The 11,206-nt window shown below is 44.3% G+C and overlaps 1 protein-coding gene across 11 annotated transcripts in view; it reads right to left on the bottom strand.

The window, feature by feature from the left end:
- Positions 1-1,688: 1,688 nt before the first annotated feature.
- The window catches only part of APBA1 (amyloid beta precursor protein binding family A member 1), a 90,145-nt gene continuing 80,627 nt past the window's right edge, over positions 1,689-11,206 (bottom strand). For all 11 annotated transcript variants that reach the window (XM_081213647.1, XM_081213648.1, XM_081213645.1 and 8 more), the window contains 3 exons: positions 10,917-11,036; positions 9,121-9,261; positions 1,689-6,078 (listed from right to left, as the gene is read on the bottom strand). In XM_081213647.1, coding sequence (XP_081069773.1) covers positions 6,007-6,078; positions 9,121-9,261; positions 10,917-11,036 — 333 coding nt within the window. In that variant the 3' untranslated portion in view covers positions 1,689-6,006. The remainder of the gene's footprint in view (positions 6,079-9,120; positions 9,262-10,916; positions 11,037-11,206) is intronic.

Genomic DNA, 11,206 nt, shown 5'->3' on the forward strand with positions numbered 1-11,206 from the left:
CCAGTTTAAGAGGCTTACGCTGCTCCACCTCTTTCTCTCCTTCCTTTTCTGCAGGGTCTTTCTGCCCGCTGGGGTTCCGCTCCTCCTGGATTCCCCTGACGCTGAATCCCCAGACTGCTCTTCCCCCCTCCTGCGGGCTTTGGGACCTGGCTCCTCCTCCGGGCTCCCTGTTCTTCCGCGCGCCTCCACATTTGAACTTGGCGCGCGCGCCCAACCTCTAACTTTCCTTTTGACAGTTATACTACTCCCTTCACTGCCCTCCTCCCCTTCCGGGATGATGGCTTGCTCTGACCCCTCCTCTTTCTCTGCTGCCGGAGCTGTTTCCCCTGGCACACTGGAACCTCCCCCCCCCTTCGCTGCGCTCTGGAGGGGAAACTGGCCCTGATTCCCAGCTGCCGCTTTGGGGTCCCCTGCTGGCCCCCCGCTCCTGACACTCTCCCCCTGGGGCTCCCCTTGCCCTGACCACGGGCGCCCCCTTCTGGGAATCCTCTGATTCGCTGGAGAGACTCATAGAATCCCTTGCGTCACTGCCATCCTCTTCCTCGCTGCCCTGGGATTCCTCTCCATCGCTCTCCATTTCCTGCCTTCCCTGTGCCTCCGTCCCTGTACCCCTGACAACACCGGTCTTGAAAGACCTACATTGGCTCCCAGTACGTTCCTGAGCACAATTCAAAGTGTTGGTGCTAACATTGAAAGCCCAGTATACCTGAAGAAGAAGAGTTTGGATTTGATATCCCGCCTTTCACTCCCTTTAAGGAGTCTCAAAGCGGCTAACATTCTCCTTTCCCTTCCTCCCCCACAACAAACACTCTGTGAGGTGAGTGGGGCTGAGAGACTTCAAGGAAGTGTGACTGGCCCAAGGTCACCCAGCAGCTGCAGGTGGAGGAGCGGAGACGCGAACCCGGTTCCCCAGATTACAAGACTACCGCTCTCCGCCACTACACCACACTGGCTCACACTGAAGGAGCGTCTCCACCCCCATTGTTCAGCCCAGACACTGAGGTGCAGTGCCGAGGGCTTTCTGGTGGTTCCTTCACTGAGAGAAGCGAATTTACAGGGAACCAGACAAAGGGCCTTCTCGGTAATGGCGCCCGCCCTGTGGAACACCCTCCCACCAGTTGTCAAACGAAAAAACCACCAAACTTTTAAAAGACATCTGAAGGCAGCTCTGTTTAGTGAAGCTTTTAATATCTGAAGGAATATTGTATTTTAATCTTTTGTTGGAAGCCACCAAGAGTGCCTGGGGAAACCCAGCCAGATGGGCAGGGTAGAAATAATAAATTTCTTAATCTTATGTAAAGCACTCCTTTTAAGTTGTTTGTGAGACATAACTATTTCAACTATTTCAAAGTACAAGTACACTCATCTTCTTTAGATGTTAAAAGTAAATTATGCTTCATAATGTTCTTCCTCACTCTGCATATTTGTAAGGGTAAAGCAAGTTAATCTAGTGATTTTCACCAATATTCTTTTATGTCAAAAAAATGGAGGGCTGAATCATTAATTGCAGCTTCTTGTAAAAGTGGGAGTTGTTATGACCATGGAGAGTTCTCTGCCCAACATGGATACAAATATTTATGGAGTTCTGGAAGGTTGTGGAAATGGAAATCCATTAATAACAAGGTAGTTCAATCAGAATAAACCTTCCTAGTTCAGCATTAATGAAGTTTTGGCTATAATCTAATGCCTTTTTTTGGTTTGTTTCATTTTTTATTGTTGCAAATCTTACAGACATTAGCACTCTGTTAAGTAAAGGAATGTAGCACACATGAATACATCACAACAAAACAGAGGCCAAAAAATTAAAAATAAAGTAAAAAAATAACCACCCCATCCCACCCACAAGCTGCATTACAGAGACAGGGGCCAGAAACCTGTGATAAGAGTCTGAGAAATTACATTCAGTAAATGTGCAGTACCAACATTCCAGGTTCACATTTATATGGAGAGAGAGAGAGAGAGAGCTCATCAAGTTTAGTGTTTACAAGAACAATATTGTTACAAATACAATACTATACTTCTCCTGACGCATTTCAATGATTTCTATTCACCCTCTTTACAGAACAGTAGTATAAATTTCATATTCTTTAGTACTGTGCTCAGTCCCCATGTATACACACACACACACACACACGCTTGCCATCTTCAGACACAGATTTCTTTTTATTCCCAGAAGTACAAAGACCTCCCCTCCCTCTCCCCAAAAGCTTGTACTTGAAAAATCCCAAAACATATTGCAAATTATAATGCAATTCAGACACACACATAGAAAAATGGTAAATCAAGAGGCAATTTCAATTGTTTTGTAAACATGGAAGAATTAATAAAGTATACAAGTAGGCAATATCATTCTTGCTGAGTTTAGCAAACTTGAAGTATAAAATAAATTCTTCCTTTGATCCCAATACAGTACGTAATGCTTACTAGAATTTCTTAACAAGCTGTTAAAACATCAATTTTAACATAACCTTTCAGTCCATATGGTTCTTTAACATTGAGAGGTCTAGAGCTGGAAATCAGGTCACAAGTCAGATTCCCTATGTACAAGCAGCACAACACTGCAACCGTGCTGAGAAATGTCCACATGAACCAGGTTGTATGTGAACACAGTTGACAATGTTTTTTGTAATTGTGACAGCACTCTCCCAAACTTCTGCAGTTCTAAGCAGCAGCAGCGGTTTGTCTCCATGTCTGGCTCCCCCTTCCACTGCACCTGTGAGGCCCTGTGTGCGATAGCCCTGTCTGTGTGTGAAAGCAATGTGAAACTTATGATGGAGCAATAAAGAGCAAAGAGGTTTAGGACATTGATAATTTTACTCCCATGTAATAATTTGAAAGACATCGAGTTAAGGACATGGTTAAGTTTCCACCAGTAATGGTCTGATTTTATATATATATATCTATTCCAGTCCCATTTATATCCTAGTATCTTGGATGTTTCTTAATAACAGCTGTGAAAAGATGCCTCTTGGCTAAACCTGAAAAAGAAAGAGATCTATTCTGTGAGTCAACATGGTTGAGTGGTTGGGCTTTCAAGACCAGCTTTTCATTCAGGGATTTTCTGGAAAAGCTGTTCTGTATATAGAGAAACAAGATTTTCCTGACTGGGTATCGATAAGATGAATAATGGCTTAGGACAGGCATAGGCAAACTCGGCCCTCCAGATGTTTTGAGACTGTTCCCATCATCCCTGACAACTGGTCCTGTTAGCTAGGGATGATGGGAGTTGTAGTCCCAAAACATCTGGAGGGAGAGTTTGTGTATGCCTGGCTTAGGAGGAAGAAAGTGTGTTTCCTTGTGGGAAGCGGGAAGAATGGGCTATAGGTTAGTTGGAGTTGGTAGGAAAAAATGGTGAACAACACTATGTATAATTTAATTTTATATGTTCTCTACATTTGCTACTTTTGCATTTAGTTAAGGAACTTAGGGGTTGTGTGCTGTTGTGTAAAGTCCATTCAAAACATCTTACTGAATCTAGGTAGCCTCAGACTAAGTACAAACTATGGCTGTTAATCTGGAATACCAGCATTACTATCTTTAGAGATCCCGTGGCTTAGAATCCCTTTAATTTAATAAAAGAGTTGTGCAGTGTTGTTACTCTGAAGATATTCAATTCCTATATTTCTTTGCATCATTATTTGGCCTAGTCAAAAGGATACTGATAGTTCTCTTTTCTACTGCAACTCCCTATTTCAGAAGTGAAAATGCAATCCTTGCACACTTCCCATTGTCCCGGTAGAAAAGCTGTAATGACATACACAAAATCCACATTTTTCAAGGCCATTTTTGAGACACAGGGCGGCTTTTTCTCCCTCTCCAACTTTTTGTTCATTTACACCTCACTCCCCCTGCATCACATTTAATTAACTTCAATAGGCTGTAAATCCTACAGCTGAAAATAATTCTTCTGGTTTTGCTTTGGAAAAAATGTGGCCAATTTTTTTGGAAAAAGACTTTGCTTACATACATTTGCTAATGATTTCTTAACTAGCATGCTGTCCAGGTCCACACCACTTTGCGGTGGTGCAATAAAGCAATAGCATCCGACACCGGCCAAAACATGCAGCCAAATATGCACAAGTCCTGCCCCCTCCAAAGCAGAGTTGCCTCTTGGTTTCCGTGGGCTGAGGGGTTAGCCAAGTGAAGAAGATATTGTTGCTAGACTTGTCCAGGTTGAAATACTTCTCTCTCTCTCTTATTATCTCCTATAAGACTACTACAGAGTGAGTCTTTTAAAAGAGGCCCCGTGGAAAATGTGTACTCTGTATCCACAGGGCTTCTTTTAAAGGACTCACCCTGTATATGGACAATATTATGCAACTGTACATGAACAATTCGTTTGTGAATAAAGAAAGGGAATTAACATTCCATTCCTTAGCCTCCCTAACAACTTGTGTGTATCGCAGGGCTTGGTTGTGGCTCAAGCATCTGTTACACAACCAGCTCCTTTCCTTCCTAGAACTTCCATGGCTGTAGTGGGAAGTAGGATCCACATGTAACACCCGTGCAGGGCACTGAATCCCATCAGAATCTGCAACATGTGTGCATATCCATGCAACATGCAAACACCCCCAACCCCTTCCCCTGATACGTCAGTGTTGCCCTGGACAGTAAATTGGGCTACCACTTTATCAGTAGTATTCCAGATTTCCTACCCCCTACACACAATATTAGGTTCCAGAAATGCAGCTCTCTTTCCTACAAAGAATACTGGGACCCCTTGAAGAGCAACACATGTATTGTGAATGACACAATCTTTTGTGGGCTCTGCCCCAAAAAGGATCATGCCATAATAAATTTTTAAGTGTTTAAGGTGCCACAGGAGCATATTACAGTCTATGGACTCCTTTGATTTTAAATATTATGACCAAAACCTTTTGGAATGCTCTTTCATTGCACGAGCATCTACAGTAAGTGAGCATACCCTTTTAGTATCCCAGGCATGGGATTAACTTTACATATATTTATATATATATTTATATATATATATATATATATTACAAAATAAATTAAGTTTATACCTTCCACTATTTTGCTATGGTCCAAAATTAATGAGAAATTTTCTTTAAAAAAAAATTAAATACAAACTTTTGGACCAAAGATATGTTAGAAGTAAACTGGCTCAAAACAAAACCATTTGGAACTGCATGTAGACTTGCTGAAATACATAAATATCAAGCATACAGTTTTAAAATGTGACAGCCTATCAGCCCACAGACACATTCATACATACACAAATGGAAAAAAGTTAGAAAGTTAAGATCTGACAGCAGTATTGTCCACACACCCCACACTGTTTCTGGTGGACCACTCAATCTTAGAAAGTACAGAACAGAAAAGCCATTGCAAGAAAAATCATGCTACTTATGACAAATAGGAGACTTTTGGGAGTGTGTGAGGTGGTGGAGAAAGACCTTGCAGCATCATCTCTAGACAATGTACATTTTATTCCCAGAGGATTTTCAGCATGGGGTGAGCAGAACCCAGCAGCAGCCCCCTCCTCATAGACAGGTCTTGAGCTACATTAGAAAGACAAAGTGTCATCCCATTTCCTTTTTCAAACACATCACAACTTTTTCTTTAGGGCAAAATTGTCAGCTTGTTGCTAACATACACCTAACAGTAGCTATGTAGGATAGAACAAATCTGCATCCTTTCTGTCACTCAAAGAAGAGAATTTTACCTATTTGGTAAAAAGAGCTTTCTAACTTTATTTTCTATCCTAACAGCCAGAGAGGCATAAAATGATGTAGCTGGAACAAGTGTGTGTGTGTGTGTGTGTGTGTGCGCGCGCGTGAACAAGAAATTCTTGGTTAGTTTTCTGTTTTGTGAAGAATTACATAAAACTAGTAGTAAAAAGGTGCAACCCAAAATGTCATCTTGTACACAGAATGATAAAAGCTGAGGAACAAGAGTGAGACATGTTGCTGCAGAAATAAAAATGCAGCACAAGAAAACTCCACTAACGAGGAAAAGTGTCTCCCCTGCACACTGGGTGCGACAACTTTAGATGTAAACCGGTTGTTCCTGTGCGGTCAAGAGTCTGTACATGGCAGCTGGCATGGTCTTCATATGAATCTGGACAAAGGAAAGAAAGACTGGCGTCAGTTTCATATATGCGTTTTCCAAACATTCACAGTTAGCCTTCTGAAAATCGAAGGGCTCCTTCCATCTGCGCAAGGGATTGAGACCTAGCAGAGGTTCCCATTGGAGGTGGAAGAACGGGATTTTAGCTTAGCTGGACTCCTTCCCTTGGCAGCTTGCCAGCTTCACACACTGTTGTGGAGGGTTTCCCATGCCTCTAGAACAGATTTGTGGGGCTTGCAGGGAGAAGGAAAAGTAAGCAAGGAAAATCCTGTGAATGGAGTTCTGCTTATGGAAATACTTCCTGCAACCCTTTGTGTTCAGGAATGAGGGAGATGTTCAACAAAAGGGGAAAGGAAAGAAAGAGTGTATCCTAAATTAACATACAGTACTTGAGTTTCTACATTTTTGCAAAGACTGCAACACCATCCATGTCGTCTAAGTTAGAAGTCCCACTGAACTCAGTGGGACTTACTGAGTTCAAGTAAATATTGACATCATCAGCAGATGCAAACATTAACCAAATGGGAACAAGTGTGCTACAGTTATCTTCAGTCTTTTCAGACCCAGGACACATCTCTAAGCATGTTTATTAATTTATTTTATAAATTATATTTTATAATAATCATTTATTTTTCCCTCCTCCTTTAAGCAGAGGCTTGACAACCATATGTCAGGAGTGCTCTGATGGTGTTTCCTGCTTGGCAGGGGGTTGGACTCGATGGCCCTTGTGGTCTCTTCCAACTCTAGGATTCTATGATCTGTATTTCTTCATCTCCTTCCATCTTTAATACATCAACAAAAAGAAAACACTATGGTAGCATGGGGAAATTGTGGGATGCAACCTACCTCCACAGCTGTAGTGAATAATAAAATATAATAATAATAATAATAATAATAATAATAATAATAATAATAATAATAATAATAATAAATTTCTACCCCGCCCATCTGGCTGTGTTTCGCCATCCACTATGGGCGGCTTCCAACAAAAGATTAAAAACAAGATAAACATCAAACATTAAAAACTTCCCTAAACAGGGCTGCCTTCAGATGTCTTCAAAAAGTCAGCTAGTTGTTTATTTCCTTGATATCTGGTGGGAGGGCGTTCCACATCTGGTGGGAGGGCGTTCCACAGGGCGGGCGCCACCACCAAGAAGGCCCTCTGCCTGGTTCCCTGTAACCTCACTTCTCACAGTGAGGGAAACACCAGAAGGAAATGTACTGGGAGCCAATGTAGGTCTTTCAAGACCAGTGTTATGTGGTCTCGGTGGCCTTTCCCAGTCACCAGTCTAGCTGCCACATTCTGGGTTAGTTGTAGTTTCCGGGTCACCTTCAAAGGTAGCCCCACGTAGAGCGCATTGCAGTAATCCAAGCGGGAGATAGAGCATGCACCACTCTGGCAAGACAGACTGCAGGCCGGTAGGGTCTCAGCCTGCGTACCAGATGGAGCTGGTAGACAGCTGCCCTGGACACAGAATTGACCTGCTCCTCCATGGACAGCTGGGAGTCCAAAATGACTCCCAGGCTGCGCACCTGGTCCTTCAGGGGCACAGTTACCCCATTCAGGACCAGGGAGTCCTCCACACCAGCCCACCTCTGTCCCCAAAATAGTACTCAACCTCAATCGGTTAGCCGTGATCCATCCTCCAACCGCCTCCAGACACTCAAACAGGACCTTCACCACCTTCACAGGTTCTTATTTAAAAGAGAGGTTGAGCTGGGTATCAAACCCCCTGATCTCCACCAGCGGCTTTATATAGTTGTTAAAAGGCATTAGGCAAGAGGACAGAACCCTGAGGCACCCCACAAGTGAGAGCCCAGGGGTCTGAACACTCATCCCCCAACACCACTTTCTGAACACGGCCCAGGAGGAAGGAGCGGAACCACTGTATAACAGTGCCCCCAGCTCCCAGCCCCTCTAGATGGTCCAGAAGGATGTCATGGTTGATGGTATCTAAGGCCGCTGAGAGATTCAGCAGAACTAGGAAACAGCTTTCACCTTTGTCCCTTGCCCGCCGGAGATCATCAACCAGTGCAACCAAAGCAGTTTCAGTCCCAAGATGAGGCCTAAATCCCAACTGGAAGGGATCCAAATGGTCCACATCCTCCAAGCATGCTTGGAGTTGTTCAGCAACCACCCACTCAATCACCTTGCCCAATCAGCGATTGTTTCTTCACCCTTAGCTCCAGGGAAAACCATGGGCTGTCTTGGCTCCATGCAATCAGAGCTTCGGCTTCGGAGCCAGACAGTTGATAGTCCTGGTTAACTCCACATTCCAGCGGGCCACCAGGGAATCAGCTGAAAGGCCATCAGCTTGGGATAAAGCATCCCCTACCACTCTCTGGAAACCTTTTGGGAATCCATTAAGTGGCGGGGGGAAGACCTTGCAAATTGGTCCACCTCCCTGCAGAGGGGAAGGGTCGCAGAGAAGTCCAGTTGCACCAGGGAACTGACCATGGCACTAGAGAGCTGGACCAGGGAGAGCCAAATGAAAATGCCTTCTCAGTGAAAAAGCTCACTAGGTTTGTTAACCTAGGTCTAGCATTAGGAAGCACCATGAGCCCCGGAAGCAAACGCCTTGCCTGCTGGGCCCCTGCTGCCACTTGCCCCTTCTTCACTGGCTGGAAGGGACCAGAGCAGGTACTCAATGCCTGACACCTGAAGGAGGACCACTTGGCTCTGACTGGAGTACAGAGGGCCCTTGGCTTCCATTCAGCTGATTGCGGCATCATGTGAGGTAAGCCAGAATGGTGGAGGATCTTGAGGGAAGGAAGCCAAGGGCTCACCTGAGCCCAGTGCCTTACCCCTTAGCCCAACTTATCTAATCCATTTGATGTGAGGATAAGCCCCAAGTTGCTGGAAGGAAAAAAGAAAACATACAGAGGTAAATGTTTGTACAACTAGATCCATGGCCATTCAGTGTACTTCCTGAGAAAGCCACACACAGCAGGAAGGGCTGACCTGCCCACACCTGTGATCTTCTTTGGGGCCAAAATGGCCTGGGGGGGGGAGTGAAAATTGCCAGCTCCTACCTCACCAACAGCATTTGAAAGAATGTGAACAATCTTTTCATGAGGTGTTGCTACAACACTTTGCCCATTTATTTCAATGATTCGGTGACCCACTCGTACGCCTCCTCGCTCTGCAATGCCTCCTCGCATAAGGCTACAGATCTGGAAAGAGAAGATGCAAAAGAATGACAGCACACCATGTGAGGCCCAGGAACTGCCATTAGACCAATGTTGAATTCACACATCAGACATTAAAAACTTCCCTAAACAGGGCTGCCTTTAGATGTCTTCTAAAAGTCAGGTATTTGTTTATTTCCTTGACATCTGATGGGAGGGCGTTCTACAGGACGGGTGCCACTACCGAGAAGGCCCTTTGCCTGGTTCCTAATACAGTGGTACCTCAGGTTAAGTACTTAATTCATTCCGGAGGTCCGTTCTTAACCTGAAACTGTTCTTAACCTGAAGCACCACTTTAGTTAATGGGGCCTCCTGCTGCCGCTGCGCCGCCGGAGCACAATTTTTGTTCTCATCCTGAAGCAAAGTTCTTAACCTGAAGCACTATTTCTGGGTTAGCAGAGTCTGTAACCTGAAGCGTATGTAACCTGAAGAGTATGTAACCTGAGATACCACTGTACTATTCAGTATTAGGGATGATATTTACAGAATCACTAGCAGCTTCAGTGTTATCCTGGCACCCTGAACTTACTCCTCACTAACTACAGCCACACCCTCACATGTCAACAGATTTTAGCTGCCATGCTTCTGACTTTACCAATTAAACATGGGAATATTTCTACCACATATCCCGCCGCTGGAAAAGCAACAATGTGCACTCTGCAATCCCCTTCAGTTACACTACCCCAATCCACAAGCAATATTATTAACATTTCACTTTCCGTTATTTAATTACTAGTTATTATTCCTTCAATCAATCATAATCATTATTTTTTTTATTTATTTATACCCCATCCATCTGGACGGGTTTCCCCAGGCACTCGGTAGCTTATAGAATATATAATAAAGCATCAAACATTAAAAGCTTCCTTAAACAGGACTGCCTTCAGATGTCTTCTAAAAGTCTGGTAATTGTTTTTCTCTTTGACATCTGATGGGAGGGCGTTCCACAGGGTGGGCACCACTACCAAGAAGGCCCTCTGCCTGGTTCCCTGTAACTTGGCTTCTCACAGTGAGGGGACCACCAGAAGGCCCTCGGAGGTGGACCTCGGTGTCCGGGCAGAACGATGGGGGTAGAGACGCTCCTTCATTCATTTGCTTAACTATCAGGTCCTTAATATTTATGCAGGTAATAATGCTTTGGCTAAAATTCAATAAAGGTAAAGGTAAAGGTACCCCTGCCTGTACGGGCCAGTCGTGTCCGACTTTAGGGTTGTGCGCCCATCTCACTTAAGAGGCCGGGAGCCAGCGCTGTCCGCAGACACTTCTGGGTCACGTGGCCAGCGTGACGAAGCTGCTCTGGCGAGCCAGCACCAGCGCAGCACACGGAAACGCCGTTTACCTTCCCGCTATAAAGCGGTACCTATTTATCTACTTGTACTTAGAGGTGCTTTCGAACTGCTAGGTGGGCAGGCGCTGGGACCGAAAGACGGGAGCTCACCCCGCCGCGGGGATTCGAACCGCCGACCATGCGATTGGCAAGTCCTAGGCACTGTGGTTTTACCCACAGCGCCACCCGCGTCCCTTGCAAAATTCAATACACTTGTATATTAAGTGCTTTTGAAATCAACTTCCTTTTTTATTAAAGAAAATATCAATAGTGCTAGGTTTATAAACAGTTAAGAATGTCAAATGCTACTTACAATGCCATTCTGAACACTGAAGCCAAGTTGATATCTGAGGTCTGGTCTTCTGATAAGGACAGTAGTTACTGGAGGGCATCTGACTATATTCAGCTTAACTCTAGCCTGGTTTTTCAACCCCTTGAAAACAATATGGCAAATAAAATTTAAAATTAATCTTAATTTGTGCTGGAACATTACACTTTAGTTCAACTCGATGTGCACTATGGTACCATTTGCTCCATCATCACAATTTAAGAACATGCACAGCAGAAATACCAGCTCATGTTACAGAACTTGAATGATAACTA

This window comes from Podarcis bocagei, assembly GCF_964188305.1.
Source record: "Podarcis bocagei genome assembly, chromosome: 11".
In the NCBI taxonomy this organism is placed as follows: domain Eukaryota; kingdom Metazoa; phylum Chordata; class Lepidosauria; order Squamata; family Lacertidae; genus Podarcis; species Podarcis bocagei.